The following is a 17,416-nucleotide window of genomic DNA, read 5'->3' as shown; positions in this document are numbered from 1 at the left end:
ATATTGGAAACACTTTTTATGTCGTGATTTAAAAGTTGGTCTTTTTTTTTTTGGGTGGGGGGGGGGGGGGGGGGGGAGGAACTACTGAGTGCATGGTCAGCTTTCTCGAGTAACTTTTGAATAGACTTTTTGTTATTTTCATTACATGGTTATCTAGGCCTACTATTCTTGCCACTCAAGTGTCAGCCCTTGATTTCAAACTGTTGCAGTTCTGAAAGCGTTTTTGTCTTTTTCTTCACCTTCTCCTCATATCTTCGCTTAACATCATAAATTTTGGTGCTCTAAGCAATTCCAATCTCTGGAGCTTTAAACTTTGATACAAATCCTATTACCTTAATCAGTTGGCATCTTTAGTGTTATATCTTCTTCTTCATCTCTTTAATTGTCATCCTTCATTTTGTTATCCCAAGCACTGTAAAATCTTAATAGCGTCATTTAGTCAAATTGGCTTATGACCACCTGAGCAGCAGAAAGATGATAAATGAAAATTCTACAACTTCTTACCTTTCTCTGTTATTTTTTCCTTTGAAGATTTGTGTCATGTTCATATTCTCTATTTCCAAGGAATCCTACTGCACCTGGTATTGGGAGGTAGAAGCTCTTTCCAAAGTAGTGTTGTTTTTAATTTTTGATTTTTCCTGTTCCTGAAGGCACTATACTTAAAGGATTTAGGTATCTGCCTATGTATTGTATTAACAATTACCTGAAACTCTCTCTCTCTCCAGAAAGCCAAACTTTTTGAGGATGGAAGCATTAAATACATTTACTGATTTACACATAATTAATACTGCCCTTCGATTATTGTCCCCATTTATCTTTCTCTGATCACATGCATTTACAGTCACAAACAGGATTCTACCGTAAATGAGAAGATTGATTACCTTAACTTTTTAATCTTGAGAATGAACCCGTGGCATCAAAAGGGGAATAATGGAAAGCAAGGACAGGAAGGTAAGAGATTTTTAGATACAATCAAATATTCCTGTGTATCTGATTCTACTCTTATCATGTGCAATAATGTTTAAATAAAAAGGTTAGCTAGTAATACATCATAAAATTGAGAACCTTAACTATTTAACATGGACAATTAGTTTGAGGAATCAAAAGTACATAATAGAAAAAGAGGGGCATGGAGGGAATGAAGTTCTTGTATAGCGTAGAAAATCAGAAAGGAAGATATGAGGTTTTTAGTTACAATCAATTATATTTTTTTAATTATGAATACATTTGTGCTTTGTACTATGCTTGCTACTAAGAGGGTTCGATAATATTCAGTTATGTACTTGTTTATGCAAGAACTTTTTGTCTTTTTGTTAACTCGAGTAGTGTTGACATTCACAAGCTTTAAGCAGAAAACTTATAATATGTAGATTACTGTGCCTAGTTGAACTTTATCAATTGGCAGCTTAATGGAACTTCTTATCTTACCTACTCTTTTGAGCACATAAGCTCTAAAGAAATTTTGTTATTCTCTTTGGATTCAGCAAATTGTGAGAAATGGATTTGCCTTTTGTTTTCCTGTCAGGTATCCATTGATTATCTGCTACTGCAATTTGTAGATTTAGGATTCCTAATGATCTGTTGAAATTTAATGGCAGTAAATTTTTTTATTGCATGTTAAGTTCTTAGAGGATAGTTTTGTGACCAACAAACATACACCGAAGAATGTTTTTTAAATAGGCAAGACAACATCAACACACAAACAGAAACAGAGGCTAACCATTTTGTTGGAGAACATATTGAGGGCATGGTCAATGCACTATTGATCCAACATCGTGGCTGTCATATTTTCTTGGCATTTGATCAAGCAGTTCTGATGCTCTACCATTCGCATGGTCTGAAAGGATGGGCAAAATTATTAAGGTAAGAGAATTGTTATTGTTTTATCATTGATGACCTAGTTAATTGAAGCCTTAATTATGCCATGCATCAACTATTTTTTTTTTCTTTCTTTCTTGATTGGTAAATATAGCAAGAACAATGTAACTTCACAAGGCACCCTTAGGAGGATGATAAACGTAGATGGATAAGAATTATATCTTTCATTGTTTAGCTTTAGCCATAATGTGGAGTGAGTATCTTTCATTTGGTTATCTCACATGGCATATTTAGAAACCTCCAGAAACAAGGCAATCTTTTTCTCAAGTGAGAGAATGTTGCTTTGAATGACTATGGAAGTGTACTATATCTTGAGGCTACACCTGAAAATGAGTTTGGTACATACATACTAAGTGCACTAACATATGATAAATATTTGGTTATTGGCAGCGGAGACAGACATTTGAATTGGGAAAGTGATGGATAACATAGAGAGTGCATTGTCAGACACTTTTTTGTTGGCATATTACTGTTTTGTCGGGAAGAGATTGATTATCTATCTTAATGTTTTTGAGGGTTGAATGTTCCCGATAAAGATATGTGGTTTATGATATTTTATTCTATGCCTGCCTGGTATTCTCATTAAGCCAACATCAAGGTTATTATTAGACGCTGTATTCGTATGGGAATTTTGGTCTATCAAATATTACATGCAGAATGACAGTGCTAGCGGAAGCTTTTACAAGATAAGATATAACTGCATATGGTATGAATAAATGCATGGAGAAGAAAATGGTTTTTGGGGCACTACCGAGTATGCATATTACTACTGGAAGGTGGAAAGGGAAGATGATGTCTGTAGAGTTTGTGTTTCATGGGAGGGTAGTCTTTGGAGCCAGTGACTATAGCTTATGGAAAATGAATTATCTTTTGAAATCTTATTTTATGCTTCAAAATCCTTTGAGAACCCCTTGTCTCTTAACCTCCTATAAAATATTGGAAGTTGCCCTCCTTTGTGCAGCCATGCGAACCCAAGAAGTTGATCCATCTCAATCTAACCACCCCACATATCCTGGCAAGATCAGCCATGAGGCGTATTGGCCTTTTCCTCTGCAAAATTTGTGTCCTGTAGCTAGTAGGATTTCACTGCCCTTGTTCTGCACCACCATCTGTGTTCTCATTTTTGTTATGGATGGTAATTCTTTCTCGGTAAGTATGAATATATTGATCAGTTTATGTGGTCACTCTCTTCTACTCCAGAAGCTATTTGTTTAGAAAGTTGTTGCACCATAGGATTTGGGCAATTGCTTGTTTATGACAAATATATTGAAAAGGTGGGAAGATAGTATTAGACCATAATAGTTTGATGCACTGCATGATTGTAGCTAGGGTTTGCTTTTCCTTTATTTCTTTTTTAGACTATTTGTCCACTAAAAATGCCATTTCAAAGTTTCATCTTCTAAGTTTAGTTACTAAAAATGCATGCATATCCTCAATTGCTTTGGGTATTCAGGCTAGTGTGATACTATTCCTAATTGTCAGATACTGGTGTTCCTTCTATTTATAGCCAGTCCCAAGTTTGGATAAAGGAGGGTTGCATTAGTAAGTGAAAGTCAGCATCATGAGTTCTAGACAAATGAAAAAGTTGTTGGTGTGTAACTGTCAACAATTGGGAAGACTGATCTTGTCCTTATTCTCGGACAAGATCAGATCAGCATTGATTGGCTGATTGGCACAAATTTTTATTTGTTTCCTAAAACAGAGAATGTATCTTTTAGATTTGGATTGTTGTATCTTTTTAATGGCTGTATCTTTCCATTAGTTGTTAGCTGTATCTTTCCATTAGTTGTATCATAAAGTTGTATAAGTTTTCAAAACCAGATTTGAAGACTCTCTTATTTAGTTTCTTAGAAGCTTTCTAATTTAGTAAGGAAGTTTTGTATGTAATTTGATCTACCCGTCAAAGGGGAACAAGATTGAAAAACATTCTTTCCCACGTCTTCTTTGATATGGTATCAGAGCCATAGAATAGTTACCGTTCTTTGGGATTGTTACAGCCTTCATCAATCCTCCTCATTCAATATTATGTCCATTACCTCTAACCCTAATTTTATGCCGGATTCGTCCGATTCCAGCAATGCAATGGAAATTTCGTTTGCTGGAACCAATAGTGTAGGCTCGGGTGGGGAGTTGCAAAATATTCATGTGGCTTACTGATTGAATGGTAAAGAACTACTTGAAGTGGTCGCAACGAATCCGCACTTTTCTAAGGGAAAAGGGGAGGTGAAGTCCCAAGGAAGGAAATCCCATGTTTGCAGCATGGGATGAGAAGGACTCTCTAGTGATATCTTGGCTTCGAAACTCCATGGTTCCAGAGATCAGTGACACTATGATGTTCCTCAAGACAACAAAGGACATTTGGGAGGCAGTAAGGCTTACCTATTCTAGGGTTCACGATGCTGCACAAATTTATGAGATAAGGACCACAATAGCAGCCACCAAGCAAAGGGCAAGATTCATCACAGAGTATGTGAATGTATTGTAGACCTTATGGCAGGAATTGGATCATTGCCAATGCCTGAAGATGAAGTGCAGTGAAGATGCTGCATTACAAAAGAGATTTGTGGAGAAGGAGGACATACGACTTCCTAATCGGACTCAACATGGAATTTGATGCGGTAAGAGTTCAAATCCTTGGTAAGGAGGATTTACCCTCTCTAAATGAAGTTATTTCCATAGTTCGTTCTAAAGAGGGAAGAAGGGGAGTAATGCTAGACAACTCTCCAATGGAGAGTTCTGCCCTAGTGTCTCTAAAAGCTCCTAACAAAAGGCTTAGAGAGGAGAAGAAGGCTGGAGATAGACTCCCTATGGTGTACTTATTATAAAAAACCCAAGCACACCACGGAGAAGTGTTGGAAGCTACACGGAAAGCCATCCAAAGGAGGATAACTGAGAGGCCAAGGGCAAGGTCAAGTCTATATGGCTAGCAACCACTAGCAAACTGAACAAAAGGGTTTAGAGCAAGGAGATGACCCGGCTTAACAAAGCTGAAATTGAGAGATTAAGGAGCTTTTTGGAATCCCTTGACAAGAAAGTTGAGAATATTCTCTCACATTGACAAGTATTTTCTCTCTTTCTCTTACCTTACATGCTTCAAGAATAGCCCAACCTAACTCATGGATCCTAGATTTTGGAGCAATAGATCACATGACTCATTCTCACATCTTTTTATCACCTATAGTCCTTGTTCAAGCTCTAGAAAAATTGTTGTGGCATATGGTTCCTTAACCATTGTTGTTGGCCAAGGGGATGTTATCCTTAATGAACATCTCATCCTAAAAATGTCCTTCATGTTAACTAAATTATTCACTAATCTCATTTCTATCCAAAAGCTTATCTTAGATTTCAATTGCACTATTAATTTCTATTTCACTGTCTGTGAGATTCAGGAATAGGATATGAAGAGGATGATTGGGTTTGCTAAAGCTAGGGTTGGTCTATACTATTTTGAGGAACTGGGTGAGCAGGAGAAAAAGGAGGAGGTTCCCCTTGTGTTATGCCTAACCCAATCCAATAAAGATCAGCTACGGTTACGTCACTATCATCTCAGTCATCCTTCTTTTTTTACTCTTAGGGTCATGTTTTCAGATTTATTTAAGGGTCTTGATGTTAAACATTTTCACTATTCTATGTGTGAACTTGCAAAGCATAAAAGAGTGACCTATCATTTATCTAATAAAAGAACTATTCTTCCCTTCAGTCTAATTCATAGTGATGTTTGGGGACCTTCAAGTGGTCCAAATATTTCTGGGGCACGTTGGTTCATTATGTTTGTTGATGATTGCACTAGGGTGGTGTAGCTATATCTACTAAAAAATATATCTAAGGTGAATACAACTTTTCCTGCATTCTATAACGTGGTCAAGAATCAATTTGGGGTGGAAATTAAGAAACTTAGGTCTAATAATGCCAAAGACTTTTTTAATCAGTCCCTATCAAGTTTCTTTCAACAAAAAAGGATAATCTATGAGTCTTCTTGCCCTTGCACTCCTCAACAGAATGGAGTGGCCGAAAGGAAGAATGACCATCTACTTGCTGTTATCAGAGCATTTCTGTTCCACCATAATGTTTCTAAACATTATTGGGGAGAAGCAACCTTAACAACCACTTTTCTTATCAATAGATTGGCTTCTCAAACCCTCGAATCTCATAGTCCAATCCAACTCCTAACCAAACACTTTCCTGATGTGCATGTCACTAGCCGTTGGAAACCTAGTGTCTTTGGGTGTGTGTCATTTGTTCATATCCATACTCCTAACAGAGGCAAATTAGATCATCAGGCTCTAAAATGCATCTTCATTGGATACTCCTCTACCCAAAAAAGTTACCGATGCTATCACCCTCTTCCTAAAAAATTGTGTTAGCTGATGTGACTTTTGCTAAAAACATGCCTTACTTTGCCCATTTTGGTCAAAATCAAAATCCAATCTTAATAGATAGGGATCAGATCCCTTCTCTACCTGATCTTGACTTGTTATCATTCTTCCCTCCATCAGCTAGTTGTCACGACCCTAGGGTTTAGCTAGGGTCTAGGAAGGAATTGGGAAGGATTCAGGAGGGAAACGAAGAAGAATTGGAGGGAGATATACAGCAGTAATCAAAAGAAATGAGAGAGAATTAGGAAGAATGAGAGGGAGAAAGTAAGGAGGGAAAATATGAATTCACTATGTTATTTTCAGCATACCTTTCTCTACATACTAGGGCCTATTTATAGGCTATTCAACAATAAATGAAATCTGGAAAATAGCACCCATGTGCACCTAACAACTCACAAAATATCTCCTACTAACTACTACAACCTTATTACAATAATACCCTTTTAACTACCCTTGAGTTGTGACATTTTCCTCCCCTTGAAAGGTTTCTTGTCCCCAAGAAACTTATTACAACCAAGCTATCATTTCTTTATCCAATGCCCATCTTCACCCATTGGTTTCTTCTTCGTTTTTCCTTCTTCTTATCTTGTTTTTCCCTTTTTTTCCTTTCATCTTGCTTTGCTTTATCCTTCTGCTTCCTCCATTGCTCCAAATCAGAAACATATTGTTGAAAGGTTTTAGTGTAATCAATATCATGCAAGCATCCTCCCTTAACCTCTAACCATTCTTGAACTGCCCTCCATTGGTTATCCACTTCGATTAAGGCACAAGTTTCCTCCCAATTGACTGATTTCTCAATTGGAGTTACCTGATCCATAGTAGGTAATTTAGCAACTCCTTCCATTCCTATTCCTTCAAGAGAAATAGATTTAAGATCTCCACAATCCAAGGTTGTTGTGGTCGTTTCCACTCCAAGATCTTTGGCTCCCGGATTGCTAGCAAACATCTCAGCTTCATCCTCAATAGTTACCTCCTCCAACGGTGTCATATTGAGGGTTTTAGCATCTGAATTCTCAGTACTAGTGGGGGTGCTTGAGATGTTACCAACCGTTGGACTGTCATCCCCCAATTCTTCAATCCCTTCGTCTGCTTCTTTTTCTTCCTCACCAGCTTCTTGCATCTCCAGCTTAACAGCCTTAGAAGCTCATTTGATAATATAGGTTTTGGTCCTTTCTCCAAACCGGTTACACAAGCCAATTACAAACTCCGGCCAACTCAATTCCACCCTTCCCCAACTCCAATTCTGGAACCAAACGTATGGAATTCCACTTAGATTAGATGCAGCCATTTTTACCTTCTCCTTTTCAGCTACTCGGTGTTGGTAGAACATCCGTTCACATTGTCGGATCCACCATTTTAGCCTATCCTTGTCGAACACTAGAATAGCCAATGGAGCAATAGTGGCCAAATCAACACTTGAAATTGAGGTTGATAAATTCCGATTAGCAGTCTGAAATTTATGTGAACACAGGATCAACAAATGGTCCAACTACCTACGGAGGTCCTTAATTTCCTTTGTTGTAGCAATTAGTCTTTCGGCCATCTCTTCAGTTCAATTTCTTGAAATTGCACCCTGTAACAGCTTCTTGATCAGCAAGGATCCCTTTGGAAACTCCTCGTATTAAAATTCAGCAATCCTTAACTTCAGAATTTCGTCTCTTAAAATGATCAACTGCCTCAGAAAATCGATCTTCCATAGGGCGTTGTTCTGTGCAATCTTCCTTAATCTCTGATGCAGGAGCAACCTCCAAAGTTTAGCTGTTGCTGAACAGCCTCCAATAATCGCCTGATTTGAAATGCAACCGTGACAATCACTCGGCTCCCTGAGTCTCCTTCAAAATCAGATCGAAATCTCTGTAGATCGGCAATCGCCCGCCCCTATAATAGCTTCCAAAAACCACAAGCTGCTTCTGGAAAATATCGATTCCCTTACCACTTCCGACCGCAACTTCCTACTTGCCTCAACCTCAATACAGCCATGGTTGATGTCCAGGTTGCCCAATCGAATTTGCCTAACTGTTTGGTGTTAGGACAAATCAATGCGGTAGTCACAGCATGCACCTAAAGCTGGATTTCTCTTTTTGGATCTTGCGTTGCTTGGCCTTACTACTTTTTGATCACAAACAATAGCACATCATGCGTACTGGTCTGTTACTTAACCTGACAGAATCAAAATCACCTTTCAATCAAGTGAGCAGCAGCCAAAAGTTGATCGCAATAGCCAATAGTAACTTCCCCTCCAATTGGAATTGGTGTCTTTGTCTCTCAATTCAGTTAATCCGACTAATCTCAGGCAATAAATTGGAGCAGCTCACTAAGCGATGACTCTAGACTTCAAAAACACAATCAAAATCCAAGCAATTTCCAATTCATACCATCCGAGAATCTGAAGGAAACTTCTCGAAGCACATGAAATTAACGAACGGCAAATTCGAACCTGACAAAGAGGCTTTTACTTATATCCCAAAGTTTTCGTTGGATCAATAAGAGGTTTCCGAATCGATTGCTAGCTTCCTTTGGTCAATCAGATTCAATAATCGCCCCAACCCATGCCCAATCACCGTCCAATTGGCTCTAGAATTTCCCAGAGTTTGTTGCTTCTTGAATCTCCTTTCGTAACTTGTTCGATTCCACACCCAATCACCGACCAGCTTCTCGTTTTTGGTGCTACTTCCGTTGCGCCCTCTGATTTGCTTGAAAATTTAAATCAATGTCTGGTCGGAACTCTTTTAGCTTGCAACGCCTTCTTGATTTTGATTCCGCAGCTAAAAATGGTCTTTTGATTCCGAGCATCAACCTCCATCAGACCTTGCTACGAATCCCCAATTCTGAAAGCTGCTTGATCGGATACGATTTTGCTTCGCCACACTTCATCACTTCTTCTGTGATTCAACACACCTCGATTTCGAGTCACTTGCCTAATCTCAAATCACTCGAAATTCGTCGGATCTCAACACCAATTCGAGTTGCCCTCCTCCGTTTAACGATTCTGACGCAACCAATAAGATTCGCCTTCTAGGATCAATCTGAATTCTGCTTCACCTCTCAGATCGGATAGATCCAAATCTCAATTCTGAATTCAATCGCATGCAAGTTCTCCGAACTCAATTGTTGCTTGAACATGCATGAATTACAGATTTTCGAAATCACCTTAGCCTCGTCTTCACCAGAGTTTGATTGAAATCACAGCCAAGGAAGGATTGGCTTTGATACCATTTGTCACGACCCTAGGGTTTAGCTAGGGTCTAGGAAGGAACTAGGAAGGATTCGGGAGGGAAACGAAGAAGAATTGGAGGGAGATATACAGCAGTAATCAAAAGAAATGAGAAAGAATTAGGAAGAATGAGAGGGAGAAAGTAAGGAGGGAAAATATGAATTCACTATGTTATTTTCAGCATACATTTCTCTACATACTAAGGCCTATTTATAGGCTATTCAACAGTAAATGAAATCTGAAAAATAGCACCCATGTGTTCCTAACAACTCACAAAATACCTCCTACTAACTACTACAACCTTATTACAATAATACCCTTCTAACTACCCTTGAGTTGTGACACTGGTCCTAAGGATTCACCAGGTATGATTCTGGAGGAGCCTTTACCTGGTACTCTTCTCCCACCATAGGTATACTCAAGGAGGAAAGGGCTGATTTCTTCCCCTATGTAGGTCCTAGCATCCAATCCTAGTCTTGAACCTGCTGCTACCAATACTGACAAGACCAACAGTTTTTCTGACAACTCTCTAGGTAATTCTAGTGTTGAACGTTCTATACCTGATAAACCTATTAAACCCTTGCATGAAACTGAAACTTCTAAGTGTGACCTTGATTGGCCAATTGCACTTAGAAAGGGCACTAAAACCTGTACCAAACACTTTTACACCTATTTCTATCCTTTTCTAGATTGTCATCTTCACATGAAACCTTTTTGACCAACCTTCATACCATTCCTATTCCCAAAACCTTTCATGAAGCTATAGGGAATAAGAATTGGAAGAATGCCATGGAAGTCGAGATGGCAGCCCTAGAAAAAAATTAAACATGGGAGCTTGTTCAATTACCTAAAGGGAAACACCCAGTGGGTTGCAAAGTATAAGTCTGATGGGACATTGGATAGATATAAGGCAAAACTAGTGGCCAGGGGATACACTCAAGTGTATGGGGTAGATTACCTAGATACCTTTACACCAGTTGTAAAGTTAAATAGTCAGAGTTCTTTTGTCCTTGGCTACTAATCTAGGATGGCCATTGCAGCAATATGATGTAAAAAATGATTTTTACATAAAGATCTAGAAGAAGTTTACATGGAATTACCACTAGGATATGGCCTAACCACTTAGAAAGATGTAGTGTGCAGACTGAAAAAGACTCTATATGGCCTAAAACAATCCCCAAGGGCTTGGTTTGGCCGATTTTCAAAGGTGATGCTTACCCTAGGGTATAGACAAAGTCAAGAGGACAATACCCTCTTCATTCACCTCTTGACCATAGGGGGAGTGATATTGTTAATAGTGTATGTGGATGATATTGTTGTAATAAAAAATGATGAGGAATGCAGGAATAAACTCAAAGAGTGCTTGATTAATGAGTTTGAAATAAAAGAATTAGGAAAATTGAAATATTTCTTGGGTATAGAAGTAGCACACTCCAAGGAGGACATCTTTATTTCTCAGCAGAAATATATCCTAACTGAAACTAGATTGCTAGGTTGTAAGGCAGTAGATACTCCAATTGAACCTAATCAAAAGTTGGGAGAGGTTCCTGAAGATAGTGTGGTTGATAAGAGATCCAATCAAAGGCTAGTGGGAAAGTTGGTTTACCTAGCTCATACTCGGCTAGACATTGCATATGCAGTAGGAGTGGTCAGTCAATTTATGCATAATTCTAAAGAAACTCACCTAAGGGCAGTATATAGGATACTGTATTACTTAAAAGGGAAGGGAATTATGTTTAAGAAAGGAGAATGCATGTCACTTGAGGTCTACACGGATGTAGATTATGCAGGGTCCATAGTAGACAAGTGATCCACATTAGGCTATTGCACTTTTTTAGGGTGTAACCTTGTGACATGGAGTTGCAAAAAATAAAGTGTAGTAACACGATCAAGTGCAGAAGTCGAATTTAGATCTATGGCTCTAGAAGTGTGTTGAGTTACTTTGGTTGAAAATATTGCTTGATGATCTAAAAATCAAGTGGACAACAACCCTTATGAGACTTTATTGTGACAATAAATCAGCAATAAATATTGCTCATAATTCAGTCCAATATGACTGAACTAAGCATGTTGAAGTGGATATGCATTTTATCATGGAGAAGCTAGATAGTGGCTTGATTTGTACTCCATACATCTCTTCTAATGATCAGCTGGAAGATATTTTAACTAAAGGGCTACCTACAACCGTGTGTCAAAGGATGATCAGCAAGCTTGGAATGGATGACATCCATTATCAATCTTGAGGGCGAGTGTCAACGATTGGGAAGATTGATCTTGTCCTTATTCTCAGACAAGATCAGATTAGCATTGATTGGATGATTAGCACAGATTTTTATTTGTTTCCTAAAACAGAGAATATATCTTCCAGATTTGGATTGCTATATCTTTTTAATAGCTGTATCTTTCCTTAGTTGTATCGTAAAGTTATATAAGTTTCCAAAACCAGATTTGGATACTCTCTTATTTAGTTTCTTAGAAACTTCCTAATTTAGTAAGGAAGTTTTGTATATAATTTGATCTATCGTCAAAGGGGAATAAGATTGAAAAACATTCTTTCCCACGTCTTCTCTGATAGTAACCCTCTTAGTGACGCACTAGATGCAATGAAAAAATTGTTAGGGTCGCTGCATCAACACCTAGATTTAGTGTTAAATTTGCAGGAGTTATGCATTTTCGTGGGCAAATGCAAGTAAAGAAATTAATCAAGGATGATATATTAAGAATTGGGTAATAGAATATTGGACTTCAACAGGAAAAGCTATGGAATTGATGGACATGATTATTGGGATGAAAATTAATAATATGTGCCTCTAAGAGATGAAATGGGTTTGAGATGGGCTTGGCATATTATGTGTAATGATTTGACCATTAACTATAAATAATAAATAAAAAGTGAAGTAAGGCTATCACCCAAGTTCCCACAGCTTTTGGTCTGCCATCCCATTCATGGTTTTCCTACCCCAGAGGGAAAGGTCCATAAGGGTAAAATTGTTGGCATAGTCTAGATATGAACTTTGGTACTCAGGGAAGGATTAGGCAAAGAACAATGTGGGGATTATTATGCATAAAATTTTGAGGGATAAGGTAGTGGATGTGAACAGACTAGGAGACAGAATTATTACAGCTAAAGTTGTTCTAGGAGAAAAGACCATGAATATTATTAGTACGATGTACCACTTGTTGAATTAGCAAAAAGAAGTATAAAAAACAAAATTTTGGGAGGATTTAGAGGGCTCAATATAGGGAATACTTAGAAGAGAGAAGATCATTTTAGAACATGACCTAAATGGTTTTGTGGGCAGAGGAAGAATGGGTATGGATATGTACATGGAGGTTATAGATTTGGAGAAAAAATAAATGATGGAAAAAATTTTAAAAAAAACCATTTGGATTTTGCTATGGCATAGAAGCTCATCATAGGAAATATTAGGGTCAAGAAACAAGATGAACAGTTAATCACATATAAAAATTGGTCATTAATTTCCCACAGACTACTTCCTTATGAGATAAGGGGACTACTTATGCAGTGAGGATTGCATAGTTATACCAGGAGAATGCCTTGCCACTCAACAAAAACTTATGGTCTTTGATTTACATTTCAAAAACTGGAGGAAGAATGATACAAGGAAGCCCAAGAATTAGATGGTGGAATTTGGAAGGTTAAAAACAAGTTCTTTTTAAGAACAAAATATGTGGTAGAAAAGATTAGACTATAGATAGAGAGGCTAACCAAATGTGGATTGAGATGGCTACTATTGTTTTAAATATGACAAACAATTTTAGGAGAGTCAAAGGGAAAATGTCAAACCAAAAAGTCTGGTGGTGGAAAAAAATACAATAAAAAAAAAAGAAGACAGTTTTCTACAAAAAGTTTACGCACATGCTGTAATGAAGAAAACCTTAAGATTTTTTAGCCCCCCCCAAAAAATCAAGTAATGAAGCAAAGATAAAAGCTTATGAAAATTTGTACTCAATGACTTGTAACAAAGAACATATATTTAAACTAGTTTTTTTCTTCTTTTTTTTTTTTTTGCTAAATATAAACTAGAAAAAACAGAGGATTTGAGCCAAGTAAATGCATAAAAGACAAAAGCAAAAGGTACTAGTAAATAAGGGCACAATCATATAGAGAGATGAAAGGAATATTTCTACGGGTGGATACAATTAATTTGGAAGAGCTGGTTCCTTCAGCCGCCGTGGTTCTCTGACTTTCCAAGTGGAGGTGATGGCAACTATGATGAGTCATGTTGGTGCAGACTTGAAGAATGCTGCAATCAGGAAGATCCACCACCGGCTGCAGTGCAACAGATGAGACATCAAGGGCTCAGACCAGGGCTGATGGTGTAGAGTGCAATTTGTGATGAGAGGCGCGATGTTGTGAGCAATGGTGAGAACAGTGCCAAAGTAGTGGTGAGGCAATGGAGAGAAGCAGTGGCGAAGGTGCAAGGAGGGCAATGGGGTCTGTTCCTTGCTGGTATCCTTAGATGGACAGTTTTGAGGCTATGGGTTCCAGGACTGGAACAGTTCCCGGTTGGCTTTTTTTTTTTTTGAATTTTTTTAATTAAATTTAACTTACTTAGATTTTATTTAAGTTCATTTAACTTAATTTGGATTTAATTAACTTTGTTTATAATAGAGGGGGTGTTTGAGAAAAAATGACAACCACAGGGGCCTAGGGGCAATTTACCCTTTTTGTAAAATCAAAACTAAACTGAACCTGATTAACCGGTTCTATTAGGAAATCTGGTTTTAAATGAATAATGTTCACCCTAATTATTCTCAAAGTTATTCGATGAAGCTGGAGAAACAGTTTTTCTAATTAAATTAACATTATTTCTAATTAAATAAGGAATCGCAATTAAACATGGTTTGGACATATAGAAAGAAAACTACTAGATGCTCTTATGAGGTGAGTGAATGAAATAAAGGAAATTTGTAGCAAAAAAGACAACCAAATAAAACTTGGTAGGAAACCCTTATAAACATGATTCATGACATAGTGGCATCATAGAGGTTTCGGCCATGTATAGAGAGTCATGGAGGTCTAGAATCCATGTCAGCAACTCCACCTAGTAGAGATTATGGCTTATAATTGTTGTTTGTTGTCGATATTTTTCTTATTCAACACTAATATGGCCAGCCATATTCTCCATCATCAACTACATCTTATCCTAACCAAGTTAGGATCAGTAACACCACATTCATAATGTTAATTGACTTCTTTTCATATGCTTTTTTGTTTGGTTGGTCTGTTTGGTAGGGTGGGCAATTGGTATAGGACTTGTACTTTATTACAATGTATGATCTGATTATGTAAAAAATATGGTTACAATCAATAATAGGTTAAAAAGGATATGTGGGAAATAATTATAAATAAAAAATAGAACCTTGTTCACAGAAAAGTGGAACCCAATTGAATTGTATAATGTTCATTTTCCCCAGTGGGGGGTGACTAAATGGAGTATGCTCTTGCAGTGCAGTCTCCTTAATATTGTAGCATACTTTTTACGAGTGATTTTGTGAAATGACGAGGCCTATAGCAGCTGTACCGTTGAACCCTTTTCCTAATATTGTTTTGTTTGAGTCAATTGCAAGAAAGGATTTTTTGATAGTCAACCATGAGTTTATAGAAATATAAGTTGTTAAATAGTTTATCTGTGCTCTCCGAGTTAGATTCTTGGGGCGCACCCGATTGCATCCTATACAATCTTCTTTATGATAAATCATACTTCCCAGTTAGTTTGAATGGTTCAAGTTTATGATAAATCATAAATAAATTGAAGAACCAAGAACTAAGATATTTCAGTTAGTTTTAATGGTTCAAGTTTATGACCTCTTTCATTTAATCTCTATATAATGCGACTCTATTTAGTTACCTGAATTTACAGAAACTTGACAAACATAAATATTGTTATGAATAGAACTCTTGGTGGATTTTTTTCACAAAATTTAAGAAGCTTCTTCCCGTAACTCGGTGTTTTCTGGTTTTTATGTTCCATCCCTTCACCAGTATGAGAAAACAGAGGAGCAACAAGGAACTTCTACTACTCCCTGCCTGTGCATGGATGAAGCTATTTATGATTTGTTCTCTCTGTGTCTCATTCTGGGTAGACCTGTTTTAAAATAGTTTGGACTTTGCAGATTGCTTTGCATAGAATATAGTTGCCACCATGGATGGAATCCCCCAACACGATGCTGCAAAGAGTTTAACAGGAAGGATTTAGATTTCCCAATTGCTTATGTTGTTTGTCTGCACCTTCTTCGTGTTCATCGTCAGATACCTTGTCTGTTGCTAACCTTTGCAGGTTAATTATGAATTAATGATCTAAATGCCACAGCCACTGGTTCAATGCCTTAATAAAACATGGGATGTGAATGCTTGTGCAGAATCAGACCCAGTTGTAAAAGCCAATTCTTCTTCACTAACCTGTAAGAACATGTCAGAATACTTTGTTGTAATGATTGAATAGTTATAAGACATGCAGTTTGTTGACCCCTGCGTACGTGTGACTTGTATTATAGTGAGGTATTGTTAACATTTATCCGGAAAATTCTATAAATATGCAACGGCACCGATATCCTGTACGAAATGAAAAATGTTTTGTATAATGTGAAGGTTTAATGTACAACACAACACAAAATGTTGTATTGCATAGAGACCTTTTTCGTGTTGTACAATAATACACATCTTTCATGTTATACACTCAATATATTCTTTATGTTCAAACATAGAACACCTTTCGAGCTATACAATATAAAATGCAGGAGTGACCATTTGGCTTTTCAATGAATCGGTTCTATCAAGCATCCTCAATTCATTTGTTTATTTGTACTTCACAACTGGGATAAAGTAAACAATTATAGCTCATTTTCTAAGAGAGTGATCCACACACTACATAATCATACAATATAATGCCTAAAATCTACAATTGTTTGAACTCAAAAGTTGAAGCCAAGCTAAGTGGATGAAGACTCTGCCTCCCTTTTTGGGCGATTACGGGTGCGAGAGACCAGTGGTTTTTCCTCCAAAGGCATGGCGGCATCACCCCCCTCCTCTTCATCTGCTCCCATTATTGCTTGATTCATTGCAATCTGTTGGGTTGAATAACACAAGTCAAGCACGGTACAATCAAGCAAATAAACATTTCAATCAGCATTATATATTTCATTCTAAAATCTGATTGACGTTTTCCTGTGACATCATATGAAATCTCTCCATTCAAATACAACGTAAGAGACAATGCTGAACTGATAAAAGCATAGAGAATCCTTCAACCAAATGATGGGATGCCACTATTTGCCAGGTTCAAAACGGACCAGGCTCATGGCAATCTGATATGCATCTTACAGAGGAGTGGGTGTATTTGGTGCTATTGCTGTGCAGATTCACAATGACAAAAGGGTAATCAATCATGGAACCATGAAAGGCTTCCGTTGAGCGATTTCATCAAACATCTGGCAGGCCCCGGAGAGTGCCGAAAAAACCCTTCCCACATAGCCCAACCTAACCCATCAAAAGATTCGAAATTTCTTCAAACCCACAACCAATAGTAACACAAAAAATTCAAAATGGGTACTAAGAATTAAACACAACGAACATCCAAACAGTCCAAAGCACACACGCGTACCTCCTCGATAAAGGCCTTGTCGAGCTTATCAGCTATTCTGATGGAGGTGAAGACAGTGATGGCGAGGAGAGACAGGGGCAACACGAGCGCAAAGACGTAGGTGCTTGCGCCGGGAGCTGCTCGGGTCACAACTGACAAGCCTTTGGTTTTCCGGCGGCAAAAGAAGTGAAGCGAAGCTGAATTGGGTATGGAGGCAGAGGCGAGGAGGCGGCGTGGCGGCGAATTGGCGGTGAGATGGAGAGTGGGAGAGGCTGAGTTACTGCAGATGACGAGACTCGCCATTGTTTGGTAATTCTCGTTGCTGCCATGTGAAGGTAACA

At 37.8% G+C, this 17,416-nt stretch overlaps 1 protein-coding gene and 1 long non-coding RNA gene across 2 annotated transcripts; one reads left to right on the top strand and one right to left on the bottom strand.

The window, feature by feature from the left end:
- Positions 1 to 90: 90 nt before the first annotated feature.
- LOC127787710 (uncharacterized) lies at positions 91 to 16,135 on the top strand. Its single transcript, XR_008020188.1, has 3 exons — positions 91 to 951; positions 1,681 to 1,863; positions 15,610 to 16,135. It is a non-coding gene; the product is annotated as an uncharacterized LOC127787710 (long non-coding RNA).
- A 113-nt stretch (positions 16,136 to 16,248) lies between these two features.
- Positions 16,249 to 17,416, bottom strand: LOC127787709 (uncharacterized). The gene is made up of 2 exons (XM_052315781.1): positions 17,097 to 17,416; positions 16,249 to 16,560 (listed from the first exon to the last, which is right to left on the bottom strand). Exons 1-2 carry the CDS (start codon positions 17,376 to 17,378, stop codon positions 16,426 to 16,428), a joined length of 417 nt encoding a protein of 138 aa, XP_052171741.1. The 5' UTR covers positions 17,379 to 17,416; the 3' UTR covers positions 16,249 to 16,425.

The sequence above is a fragment of the Diospyros lotus genome, chromosome 12, assembly GCF_014633365.1.
Source record: "Diospyros lotus cultivar Yz01 chromosome 12, ASM1463336v1, whole genome shotgun sequence".
In the NCBI taxonomy this organism is placed as follows: Eukaryota; Viridiplantae; Streptophyta; class Magnoliopsida; order Ericales; family Ebenaceae; genus Diospyros; species Diospyros lotus.
Note: the sequence above shows the minus strand (reverse complement) of the source record. Positions and strands in the feature narration are given on the sequence as shown.

Excerpts from the sequence above, each read along its gene's own strand:
- LOC127787709 (XM_052315781.1), bottom strand. The coding sequence starts at position 17,378 with ATGGCGAGTCTCGTCATCTGCAGTAACTCAGCCTCTCCCACTCTCCAT. Across the intron at positions 16,561-17,096 it reads ACAAGGCCTTTATCGAGGAG|ATTGCAATGAATCAAGCAAT; the intron begins GTACGCGTGTGT and ends TCAACCCAACAG.